Source organism: Melopsittacus undulatus, chromosome 4, assembly GCF_012275295.1.
Source record: "Melopsittacus undulatus isolate bMelUnd1 chromosome 4, bMelUnd1.mat.Z, whole genome shotgun sequence".
Lineage (NCBI taxonomy): Eukaryota > Metazoa > Chordata > Aves > Psittaciformes > Psittaculidae > Melopsittacus > Melopsittacus undulatus.
This window is the reverse complement of record NC_047530.1, coordinates 1,947,028-1,959,909: the sequence shown is the minus strand read 5'-3', so window position 1 is coordinate 1,959,909 and position 12,882 is coordinate 1,947,028. Positions and strand designations below refer to the sequence as shown.

The 12,882-nt window shown below is 48.8% G+C and overlaps 1 protein-coding gene across 1 annotated transcript in view; it reads left to right on the top strand.

Moving 5' to 3' along the window:
* The window catches only part of DAGLA (diacylglycerol lipase alpha), a 45,251-nt gene extending 33,050 nt beyond the window's left edge, over positions 1–12,201 (top strand). The window contains exons 14-20 of the mRNA XM_034061466.1: positions 359–501; positions 2,129–2,197; positions 3,185–3,257; positions 4,975–5,171; positions 5,643–5,772; positions 6,241–6,422; positions 8,512–12,201. Coding sequence (XP_033917357.1) covers positions 359–501; positions 2,129–2,197; positions 3,185–3,257; positions 4,975–5,171; positions 5,643–5,772; positions 6,241–6,422; positions 8,512–9,439 — 1,722 coding nt within the window. The 3' untranslated portion in view covers positions 9,440–12,201. The remainder of the gene's footprint in view (positions 1–358; positions 502–2,128; positions 2,198–3,184; positions 3,258–4,974; positions 5,172–5,642; positions 5,773–6,240; positions 6,423–8,511) is intronic.
* The last annotated feature ends 681 nt before the right edge of the window (positions 12,202–12,882 follow it).

The window sequence follows — 12,882 nt, the reverse complement described above, 5'->3', positions numbered from 1 at the left end:
CTTGTGCACATTCCCTTTTTCTTCCTCCCTTTTGTGTTTTATGGAAGACCCGTAGGTCAAACACTGCCTGATAGAGATGTAGGAGAGAATAACAAGAGAATGAAATCTGGCATCCCTTCAGTAGCACTGCAGGGCAGGAGTGTGCCACTGTGGCTTAGCCTAGGCAGTGTAAATCAGAGCTCTGCTTCCACTTCACATCTAACATACCCTCACTAGTTCCTGTTGCTGGAGGAGCTGGTGAGCTGGAGTACTCATGTATAGGAAGGACTTAGAACAGGGGAAAAGGGACAGATTTGGGGACTGTGGACTTACCTTTTGCTCTGAGCTCAATTTCATGTTTTGTGGCTTTTGTTTCCAGGGGAGAGGAACAAAACACTATGGCCTGATCGTGGTTGGTCATTCCCTAGGGGCTGGCACAGCTGCCATTCTGTCCTTCCTCTTGCGTCCGCAGTACCCATCACTCAAGTGCTTTGCCTATTCTCCTCCAGGTGGGCTGCTGAGGTAGGTGTTGGGATGTACTGGTGAGAGTGGAGGGGGTGTAGCTGTAGCTGGATCAGCTCCTGTTTGTGATGCTCTGAGGAGCAGTAAAAGACAAGTCTCTGCTCTGAGAAGCTTGCAGGAAAATGCCAAGAGCTTTCAGCCTTTCCAACTTTTGCTCTGTGATGTAGTTTAGGTTGTGATTGCATATGGCCAGTTTCCCAAATACCCTGATTTGTGACTTAGCTGTCTGTGGCTATAGCTCTGATTTCACCCTGACTAGTGGAAAATGCTCACTGAGTGGACAAGGTGCACTCCCATAGACTCACAGACTGGTTTGTGTTGGAAGGGACCTTTAAAGCTCATCCAGTTCCAACCTTTGCTATGGGCAGGGCCACCTTCCACTACAACAGTTTCCTTATTCTCTGCACAGTGCCAGTGACTCCTCTCCCCACCTGCTGGGAATAGATGTACAATAAGGGAGATATCTGACCAAGTGTCGATTTCTACATCAGTTGATGTGGTTGTTTGGACTCCTTTTGCAGCTGACAAAGAACTTGGCACTTCTGGAGGGTTATTTCTGTCATTCTAAAGTGAGTGCCTACAATAGGTCAGATTCATGTGTTTCTTGGGTGCCTGTTTCTCTCCCTTTGCTGTAGGAGGGATCTAGGGTAGCTGCCATGGACATCTTTAAAGAGAAGTGTGGTGAATTCCTCCCACTGTAGACTGGGACAGACCTGCTGATCATGTTATTTATGTGGCAGCCAAACCAAACCTTCCCACTTGGTTGCTGTGAAGTGACAGAAAGTCTTTCTAGTTATGGCAAACCTCATGGGGGCACTTAAAAGCAGCTATGGGTTATCAGAAGCTTCTTGTGATAGTTACTGCATCATGTTCCAGGAGCAGGCAAAGGGTTTTATGCCATCCTGCTGATGTATCTGGATACTGGCCTTGCTTTGATAGTTATCCCTGGTCTTCAGCTGCAGTAGGAGTTGCTCTGTAGGATGTTTCTTAAGGGTTAATAGCTTTTTGCTCAGTTTCCACTCCTAACATGCCTCAGGCCAAGCTGTGCTGTGTTACCTCAACTGGTTCAGGGGTGCCTTTAACTACCACACTTCTGTTATGCTGTGGCTCATGCCCAGGATCACCTCTAGGTCAGTGATGCAGCCTCTGCTTGTGGAAACTGGTTTGGAACATCTCTAAGAAGGTGGCTGACTGCAGAACCAGCTCATAGAGTGGAAGCTTTAACTCCCTCTTATCTTAGTTCTCAGGTTGCTACAGAAAGTGGCCACCTTAGTTCTACAGCATCTTTGTGAAGTAGTCTCAGGAGGATGAGATATCTTCTTACTTTCTGCTGTCCTGGCCATTCCCAAACGTGGAAAATGACTATGAAGCATCAAATTAAAGTACTTTTCCAAGTATATTCAGAGCCATATGCAGAGGAATGTTACTTGGGACGTGAGATGTGAATAATTCAGCTTTTCTTTACCAAGATGCAAGTCCCCAAAACCTTGAGCATCTTGGGGTTTGGGGTTTATGGCTGTTTGGTAACTAGTCTGACACCAGTGTCATATTTGGGGATGAAGTGCAGTTTGCTGCTAGTGAAACACTCTTGGTCCTGTTTCTCTTCTTGGTCCTGTTTCTCTTCCAGTGAGGATGCCATGGAGTATTCAAAAGAGTTTGTGACTGCAGTCGTGCTTGGCAAAGATCTAGTGCCCAGGCAAGTGGAGAAGTGTCTCAATGTCTTGATGAGTATCTGTTCTACACATAAGTCACCTCCTTCCTATCACAAACACCTCAATCATATCTGTTTCCACTTTCCTCATTCACCTTGTCCTTATTACTTCTTCCTTGTCTTCTTGTATTGCTGCATCTTTCACCTGGACATCTGTATTGGTGTTTCACACAGCTTTTTACAGGCCTATCTCTGGCCATCTCTCAGCTGCCTATATGAAAGAAAAGGGTGAATATCCTGCCTCTAATGGCAGTATCTGACATGTCAATGCCATCTTGCCTTTGTTATCTTGGACTTCTTTACACGCTGCTCTGAACTAAATGTCCTGTCATCTCATTTTGTGCTGTCTGCCCCTGAATACTTATTCCGTATCACTTCACATCTCTGAATCAGCTCCCTCATTTCTTGTGTCTTGGCATCTCTCACCTCTCCTGCTGGGACATGTTCTGCTGAATGGGGCATTGGATTAGGAGCCAACCCAACCGAGTTTTCCTTTTGCTTCTGCCCCTATTCTGTGACCTTGGATAAATGGTGACATTTGTCTGTACACATAAAGAATTCAGTGGAGGAAAAGTACTGAATATGCTTTTGGGTAACCTGTATGACAAAGTTGTTTCCATCCTATAATCTAATGGTGCCACATAACTCTGTAGCACCTTCACTTACCTGTTCTGTGTCATCCTATACTTGTCCTTGCTCACTTGTTCCTGTGATTGCATCATCTCCCTTACCTGTTCATTGATCTTTCTCATATCTGTGTTCACGGATCTCACTCTGTTACATTTTGTACTTCTTCATTGTCATAATGGTTTCCTGCAGCCTCTTAACCATGGTTACTGGTCCTGGCTGATGCCACAACCCTCCTCTGAAATGATCTGTGTTGTATTCTTGTAGTAGCTTTTGTAGCAGTTTCTTGTTCTGTGCTGTGTGTTCCTATAGTCCTGTTCCCTGACACATCTTCCTCTTTTCCAGAATTGGACTCTCTCAGCTGGAGGGATTCCGCCGGCAGCTTCTGGATGTTCTTCAGAGAAGTAACAAACCAAAGGTAAGGGTAAAGGTCAGCAGACACCCAAAGTGTCTCTGGGCAGTGATGGTGAGCTTGTAGTGTCACACAGCAATACTGCACACTGCTCCTGCCCTCCAGCTCTCCTCAAGTCATAGAATCACTGGATCAACCAGGATCGAAAAGACATTTAAGCTCATCCAGTCCAACTGTTCTCCAACACTGCCAAGGCCATCCCTAACCCATGGCACTGAGGCCTTATCCCCACAGGGTGTGAACACTTGCAGAGACAGTGACTGCAGCCCTGCCCTGGGCAGCCTGTTCCAATGGCTGAGCACCCTCTGGGGCAGGAATTGTTCCTCAGCTCCATCTAAACCTGCCCTGGTGCAGCTCGAGGCTGTTTCCTCTTGTCCTATTCCTTGTTCCTTGGGAGCAGAGCTCAGCCCCTCCTGGCTCCATCCTCCTCTCAGGCACTTGGAGCCATCAGGTCCCCCCTGAGCCTTCTCTTCTCCAAAAGCCCACTGTGACCACTACTTGCATGACCAGAGGAGTGATGATAAGAGCTTGAAGGCAGCTAGAAGGGTGAGTGCAAAGGGCTGTGCTTCATTTGCAGGCTGCACGGTGACTCTGCCTCACACATCACAAGTTCACCACCGCAGGGCTACACTGAGCAGGATATTTTCTCCTCTAAGCCTGTTTTGAAGTCTGTGTTCCAACTGTAGCTGTTCTTGGCCAGTAACAAATGGTAACAGGCTAGGGAGTACAACAGTTGTCTGTGTGTAGACACTGCTGGTGCTGTTCTAGGATAAGCGGTCTGTTCATGTTTTGAAGATAGGATATGTGGGAAGTTGTTCCTCCCCAGGCTTCTTTATCATTAGGCTGAGGTGGAAAAAACCCATAAGGCATTAAAATTATTGAGGGTAAAATATTACAGAAATGACCCATAGAGGGAGAGAACTGAGTTACGTTTATTTTTCTTGTTAGTGCTCTATGGGGTTTGTGTTTTGGCTTTGGGGGTTATGGTGAATTTTGGGGGGTTTTAGTGTGTAAAAGCCTAAACAGATTGTTTTGTCTGTGTTGTATAATGTATTGCTTCTGTTTGTACATTAAACATTCAGATTCCATCTACCTTATTTAGCCTGGAAGATACCAAGTAATCAGCTGGGGGATGAGTTGGTGCTTACTCTAGATCCTTAACTCTGCAAAATCCTCCAGCAAAAAGAAGGAATCATAGAATCATGGAAGGGAGCATAAAGCTCCTCCAGCTCCAACCCCAACCCCTTCCACTGGAGCAGCTGCTCCAAGCCCCTGTGTCCAACCTGGCCTTGAGCACTGCCAGGGATGGGGCAGCCACAGCTTCTCTGGGCACCCTGTGCCAGCGCCTCAGCACCCTCCCAGGGAACAGCTTCTGCCTCAGAGCTCATCTCCATTTCCCTTCTGTCAGGTTAAAGCCATTCTCCTTGGCCTGTCCCTCCAGGCCCTTGTCCCAAGCCCCTCTCCAAGTTTCTTCTCACCCCCTTAGATACTGGAAGGCTGAGATGTTGCTGCTTCTAAAATTGGGAAAGGAAGAAACAGCTCTTCCAGGCAGGATTCTCTCTCTTTCTAGGTCTGTTATTTAAGCAGTTTGGGTGCAAGACCTGGTTTTTATGGTATCAGGTATTCAGTTGAAACCTCCCAGTAGTGCCTTGAGATGACTCTGCCTTTCTGTGTTGCTTTTCTCACCTCAACACTCTCCCTCATTTCTCTTGCTGTTGGACAGTGGCGCATCATTGTGGGTGCCACAAAGTGCATCCCCAAGACAGAGCTCCCTGAAGAGACAGAGGAGAACTCAGTCACGAGTAACCGCCTCTGGACCCACCCCAGTGACCTGACTATTGCCCTGTCTGCAAGCACACCCCTGTACCCCCCAGGCCGCATCATCCACGTGGTGCACAATCACCCTGCAGAGCAGTGCTGGTGAGTATCTGCAGGGCAGCACAACCAGCCCACAGTGCGGGTTGAAATTACCCTTAGGAAAAGACTTCTCAAGACAGGAACCCATCTATGAAGGTGATTTTTTGCCCCCTACACACTCTCTTATAGTGACAGTGATTGCTGTCAGAATAAAAAGATCATAGAATGGTTTGTGTTGGAAAGGACCTTAAAGCTCATCCAATTCCAACCCACTGCCATGGGCAGGGACAGCTTCCACTAGAGCAGCTTGCTCCAAGCCCCATCCAGCCAAAGATGGTCATGTCACTGTTGGCTAGTGCAGTTTGGAACAATGGCAGGACCATGTGTACTTTAACATCTTTTCCCTCTGTTTCCCCTCCTGTTGCTTTCATCTCTGCAACCTGCTGTTTCTTTTGTATGCCAAAAATATTGGCCTGTTCTTTCATCCGCTGCTCTCTGCCTTTCCCTCTCTTTGGATCCCAACTCTTCTTCCAGTTGCTGTGAGCAAGAGGATCCCACTTACTTTGCCATCTGGGGTGACAATAAGGCATTCAATGAAGTGATCATCTCGCCGGCGATGTTGCACGAACACCTCCCATACGTGGTCATGGAAGGGCTCAACAAGGTAATGCAAAGAGTTAGGATCATAGAATCAACAGGTTAGAAAACATCATCGAGTCCAACCATTCCCCAGCACTGCCAAGGCCACCACTGACCCATGTCACTAAGGGCCTGATGAGTGACTGAGCTGATGCAGGATGGTTGTAGAGCGGGTTTCTGTCCCTAAGCTCTACAGTTCCCAGCCATGCAGCTCTACCATGGAGGTTTAGTCACATCTCCTCTGCCCTGCTGATGTGAAGGCACCTCCCCAGCACTGAATTCCCAGCAGGGCATTTGGGCAGGATAAAGTATATCAGAATGTATTGATGTGACCCTTTATCTCAAGATCTTACCCTGTGCTTGCAGGGTATGAAACAGGCCTTTACCTTGCAGGCCTTGGTAAGAAACAGAGGCAAATCCAGCTGTTTGAGAGCCCTGAGCTGAGAACAGTCTCCACTAAAGCACTGATTGTTCCTCTGCTTCCCTTGAATAGGTCCTGGAGAATTACAACAAAGGGAAAACAGCTTTACTTTCTGCAGCCAAAGTGATGGTGAGTCCTACAGAAGTGGATCTCACCCCAGAACTGATCTTCCAGAGTCAGCCCTTGCCCAGTGGCCCCTCAGTGCAGATCGGAACTGGAGCCATAACAGCGGACAGAAGAAACAGCAGTACTAAGTAAAGAGCTCTTTGGTTTCTTTAATGGTTGTTGGCTCTTTGTGGGCCTTCTTTCTCTTGGGGTGTTGTGATTGATGTTTGTGGGAAGGGTGGATCCAGAGGCTGCCTTTGGGGGGGCTTTGCTTAGCTTCAGTGCGGCCTATGTCATGTTGGGAGGGAGGAAATCCTTTGTGTGCTGCAAGGTGAGGAGAACCGGGAAGTGTGTCCTGGCATCCTTGTCCTGGCAAATGAGAGGTGGAGGAACATCTAGAAGGTATGTCATGGAGTGACAGGGGAAAGAGCTTGTTCTTGGTGGTGTGTGTGAACAGCTTTCCTCTAGGAGCCTATGGCAGAGACACTCCTTGCAGACTTTTGGATGATGTTTGAGGCATTGCAGGACCCCAGATCTGCAAGAAGCAAAGAAAATAAGTATAAAAATGTGGGCAAAGGCTTATTTCGAAGCTGCAACACAATTTCCATGGCAGAATTGCAAATTTGCAGACAAAACAGGGGAGATGAGGGAAGAAAGATAGTTCATAGTCACAGACAGCAAATGGTGGTTGTGAGTGGAAACAAAGACAACATCGTGGGTGGGAGAAGATTATTTCTTTGCAAGGGAAGCACTTCTATGGAGATTACAGGTAGAGACCCAACAAGAAGCTCTCTGTGTGCGTGGGAAGAGGGAGGGTGAGATGGTCTGTAGTGAGCATCCTTGAGATAACATGAGTGGGGTTTAAGCTTAGAAGAAACAAAAGACAGCAAATAATATGGAAATGGTGAGGTTCTTGTCTCAGAGAGAATGATAATGGCCAGAAACAGTGAAGGAGAACTTAGGAGCAAAACTGCAGCTGAGATGAAACAATAAGCCTGAGACAGTGAAGTAGGTCAAGCAGCAGGGAGAGGAGCAGTGGTTTCTGTGCACACCCAAAGAGCTGCTTCCCTTTGAGGTGAGTGAAAACAGATGGGGAAATTCTGAGATCTGAAAGGGATGAGGGAGAGGGCAGAGAGGCTTCAGGGAGGTGCCAGAGTGGAATGGTTGTAGGCTGGTTGTGTTTGATCCAAGGTTAGAACCGGTTTACTGTGTCACGCTCCCTTATCTGGGGTTCTGGAAACCTGCACTTAGATGACTATTGAAGGTAAAGGGATCAAAACCTGGCCTAACTTAAAAGCTTCTCCCTCTCCATCAGGTCCTCCTGGCAGGTGCAGCAGTCCTCTGCCAAGCTCAGGCTCTTTTCCCAGGTATTCCTTCCTTTTCTCAGGAAGCTTGGAGCAAGTTCCTCTAGTGGAAGGTGTCCCTGCCCATGGCAGGGGGTTAGAACTGGATGAGCTATAAGCTCCCTCCCAACCCAAACTATCCCTTAAGGTCTTGTCTTTAGGGCTGTTGCTTTGGCTGCAGCTCATCTCGGGCTTTGTGTGTGCCTGGTGTGGGGAGCTCCTTCCCTGTGTCTTTGACACGGTGTCTTTCTGGAGGAGCCCTGCCTGATCCTTTGTGTAGCTGCTGTCTTTCTAAAGATCTTCGTTTGTCTTAAGCTGAATAAATTGCTTTTTTCACCTGTCTTAAATTCTGCCACCTGAAATGATCGCTGAATTAGGCATGGGCAATGTTCTAACAGCCTCCTGGCATTGGTGGTAGCAAAGCAGGGATTGCCAGCATGGAGCAGGAGGGGAAGGCATGAGACTGGAATGGTTGCAGAGTGTGAAGAAAGAGTAAGAAGTTAATTGTAGGCCTGATTCAACCTCTTGTGCCCCAGTCTTCTCTTAAGACAGAGAGAGGGTTTTGCGTGTGTGGAAACTTCAGCTGGGAGCACTGCAGGTTTCACTGGGAGCAGAACCATGGTCCTAAGTGAAAATGGTGCTTGAGAGGGAACATATTTAGCCAGGAGAGAAGGCAGAAGGGCAAGAACCTGAGCTTGCAGAAGGGAGAAGCTGTACCCAATACTTCCAGGTGGGAGCATGGAGACATAAGGGGTTTCTTGCAGTTGTGGAGGGCTCTGGTTAGAGCAACCAGGGTGTATGAGGACCTCTGTGCTTGGTTCCTGGGGCTGTTGCAGCAGCTTGTGGCTGGTTCTCTGATGTGATGCAACCTCACGTTGTCTGTTTCTCATTGCAGGAGCAAATCCCATTCTGAGATCAGCTTGGAAGGCTTTTATGAGACGAAGCCACTTTCCCCTGTGCAGAAAGACCCCGTGGAGCTGCTGCTCCTGGACACAAAGGAACGTCTCTCTGTGGAGCTGCAGGACCGCCGTGCCCCTCTGGCCACCATGGAGAGCCTCTCAGACAATGAATCCCTGTACAGCTTTGATTCCAGGCGCTCCTCTGGTTTCCGGAGCATCCGGGGCTCTCCCAGCCTCCATGCTGTCATGGAGAAGGATGAGACACACTGCTTTTATATAGACCCTGTTATCCCTGAGGAAAACCCTTCCCTCAGCTCCCGGACAGAGCTGCTGGCTGCTGACAGCCTCTCCAAGCACTCCCAAGAGACTCAGCCCCCTGACAACGTGCTCAACAGTGGTGGCACTACCCCACAACGACGCTGCAGTGAGGAGGGAGCCAGCAGCGAGGGGGACCGTGTTTCCTTACCCCCTCGTGAGGAGTTGTCCCTCCAGAATGGACGTCTCACTGATGTTCCCAGTCCCCAAGTGTTGGAATTTGCTGAGTTCATAGACAGCCTCTTTAATTTGGATAGCAAAAGCAGCTCCTTCCAGGACATCTACTGCATGATGGTGTCAGACAGCTCCAGTGACTTTGCAGAGATGCCCAAATCTGTCAGTGATCAAGAGATCCTGTTGAGGGCACAATATGAACCCAACTTAGTCCCTAAGCCCCCGAGGTTGTTTGCAGGCTCAACAGATCCTTCGTCGGGCATCTCTGTGTCCCCCTCTTTCCCCCTTAGTTCATCCGGAGAACTCATGGACATCACTCCTACAGGTGTGAGCAGCCAGGAGTGTCTGGCTACTGAGAAAATCCGGACTTCCACCCCCTCTGGGCATGTAACCAGCCCTGCCAAGCAGGACGACCTCATGATTTCAGCCCTCTAGTTGCAGGGTAAAAGGGGTGCAGCTCTGAGAGCTGATCCCATAGGCTGAGCGCTGGGATAGTGCTTGGAGGAGGAGGAGGTGGTCATGGGGCAGTTCAGATCAGAGGAGACAGTTGGAAATGTTCCTTCTGGGGGTGACACAGTGGTGGCTGGAGGATGGGCTGGAGAAGCAGCATTGCCTCACAGGGCTTGAATCTCTAAAGGTAGATGGAAGTTCCCTACCTCAGCCTGTCTCATGGCATTTTGGAGGCAGATTTCCTTGCCCCAGGGCACCTGCTGAGTTTGGGAGTGACATATCCTGCTTCAGGGAATTCTCTGGGCTGAAGGGGTGGATTCTCTGAAGCTCAAGGATTGAACAGATTGAGGGAGCCAGGCCAGATCCCTGCCTTGCTACCATGTCAGTGGGTTTGGAAATGAATGGATTGAGACTTTGGGCCCTATTGCACTACCAGGTTGGATCTGGCCCAAGATCCAATCCATCCCACTTCCATAGGGCACTGCTTTTGTAGGACACTCCTGTTCTAAAGCCATTGGGGCTGTATTCTCCCCACATGCAGTCTCCCCTCCCTTGGCCAGGCACAGTAAGAACAGGGCTGGCACTGTGCTTTCTCTCCCCTGAGTCCTTCTGTGTTCAGTGACCATCAGGCTGCTCCTGAGAGGGAAGGACACTATTCTGAAGAGCCAAAGCCCTCTGCACATCCCTCCTTTGCCAGAAAGAGTTCTGGATGTCAGCACCATCACTTCTCAGCTCCCTGGACCACTCTGAGCTGGCCACATTCCTGCAGGCCTGACAGGACCCTCATCTTGGAGCTGCTTGGATGGATCAACTTCAAACAACAACAGGCTTCTCAACACCCAGTGTTATGTGCCAGGCCCTTGTGGAGCCTGGGAGCCTCTGCTGGGTCCTCACACCACCCATATGCCATAACCGCAGATCAGTGCCAGCCTCTGTCATTGGGAGTTCAGGGGAAAGATGGACTTTTACAAGAGTATTGAAAATTACGAGAGTATTGCAAAAATACTCCTTTTCAGTACAAAAATTACAAGAGGATTGAAATCTCTTGTATGTTTACAGAGCTGCTAAGCTTCTTGGAAGGTATTTATTAAGCAAATAGGGAGGCTTTCCCTCGGCTAAAAGCACGTTCCTCCTTTCCTTTCCTGTGCTGTTCCCTCTGGGATCCAAGGGGATAGAGGATGGGCAGGTACAATTGCAAGTCCTCTGCTTTTCAAGTGGCTCAGAGCCTGGGGGGAAACATTGTGCATCCCTCGCCCACCCTCCCTTGGCTGCCTCTCCATTGCACATGGCCAAGCTTGACCAAGGTACCAGGAGAACTCCCTGAGCACTGCTATGCAGAGCCTCAGGGCCTGGAGGAGCCTCCAAGACCTTTCCAGGCAGGGACTTGCCAATGGTGGGAGCAGGAGAGAAACTGTCTATTGAGAGAGTTTAAATGTACTGTGACCTGGAAAAAGGCCTTTCCTTGACACAAACCCTTTGTATTCAAGCTCTGCAGTGGTCAAACAGTCTCACTGGAGCTCTGTCCTCCCTCACTGGAAAATGCCCTTTTTAACTTCCTTGTAATCACAGAGATGTTCATTGCTCTCCTTCCCCCTTCATTAGTTGTGATCTTTCCACTGTGGGAGGATGCTGTGCTTCCCAGGCTCACAGCTCCTGTTATCCTTATCCTGGTATCCCACAGCCTTTAGCTGTGGTCACTGAGTAGTCTCTTGGAGCCCTAGACGTGGGTCAGGGCTGTTCTGTCCTGGACACCACACAAACCGAGTGGCATCAAATGCCATCGAGTCAGGACTGGAACACTGTATTTCCATCAGTGCACACTGGTTATAACCTCAAGTGCATGGAAGTGAACTGGGCTTCATGTCCAAGCCCCACAGTTTAACCTGGGATACTGTGTTCCTGATCCTCACACATTACAGGCCCTTCAGAAGCACGGGGGCTTTGTTCAGTGGGCAGTAAAATACTGTCCCTGGGGTTTAGGTCCCAAAGGTGACCTTTTCTCTACTGTCTTGAATTAGAAGTAAAGAAACCCCTTTGAATTTCAAGTAATTTCTAAAAGTAAAATGCTTTTAAAAGCAAAACCAAGTTACTTTTCCTCCTTGTAGATCCTTCAGGAAAGAGCAGTGTCATTCCCTTTGCTGAGAGCTTGTTCAGGAGCTCCCCTAGAGCAGTTGTGTAAGTGCCATCGCATCACCCACTCTTGCAGAGCACAGGGTAAGGCTGACTTGCTGCCCCCATCCAAGGCACACTAAAAAGGTGGTGTCCAGGAAGACACACAATAAACTTGGGGTGGCTTTGAGGGGGAAAGGGGATGTTGTAGCATCGGGAGGCTGAGGCTAGCAGGCTGGCTCTCCTCCTGCTGCAGGCTGCTCACCCCTGTTGCTAAGAGGAGGGGAAAGGAGTTAATCTCTGCCTTTAATCATTGGCAGAAGATGGGTAGGAATCACTTAGCACTTAGGCAGAGCTTTATATCTGCAAAGCACTTTACAAACGCTAAGGAAAGAATCATCTCTTGCCCTAGCAGGGAGGTGGTAGGAGATGGGTATCTCTGAGACTAGGTGGAACTACTGGTACCCTACCAAGGATGGTGGGGAGATGCCTCAAGGTGAGGAAGGTGGATTATCTCCCTCTGGTGTTTCAGTGATGACCTGAGGGTGTTTAATGGGTTATAATATTGCACTAGAAAGTCACTTCTGAGCTTGGGCATGCATCCACTACGTCCTGGAAGACCCAATCCTTGTGTGTGACTCCTCTGTGCCATTGGAACTGTGTACCCAAGGGAATGGGTTTACCTTGCCCTGACCAGCTGGAGCAGGAAACAACCTGACATGCTGAGTTATTTGGCTTTGTGCTCTGTGGTTATTAGGCTCCTACTGAAAAGCCTGGAGACACCTAATGCTTGTGACCTGGCCTTGCCATAGATAAAGGCAGTAAAGGTGCAAAAGAGCCCTTTTAGTTAAAGGTCTTGTATCACATTATGTGTAATTCCTGGCTTTCTTTGTTCTCTCTTGACAAACAGAACTGTTCCCAATCACAAGTAAATCCATGTTCTTGGCATTATTTCTGCTTTAAATGGCTTTCTGTGTCTTCATTCTTATCAGTCCTTTCCTCAAAGAGTATTTGGACAGGCTGATCTCCTGTTTCATCCTGGAAGAGTGTGTCTGGAGAGCTAAACTTGAAGCCTGTAGCTACTGCCTTTGCACTGCACATGGTTGGCTGCTTTCTCTGCCCTTGCTCCTCTCGGATGTCCTTGGAAACATGAAGTATATTCACGTTTCTGAATCTCTTGTCATCTGGTTCCTACTCTTCAGCTTCTTTGTGCCTTTGAATCTTTAGGTGTTCCCATGAGATGTCAATGGGATGTTCCAGCCAGCAGTGCTGGGAGTGCTGTTCATCGTGCCTGACCCCCCAGCTAAGCAGCAGCAGCT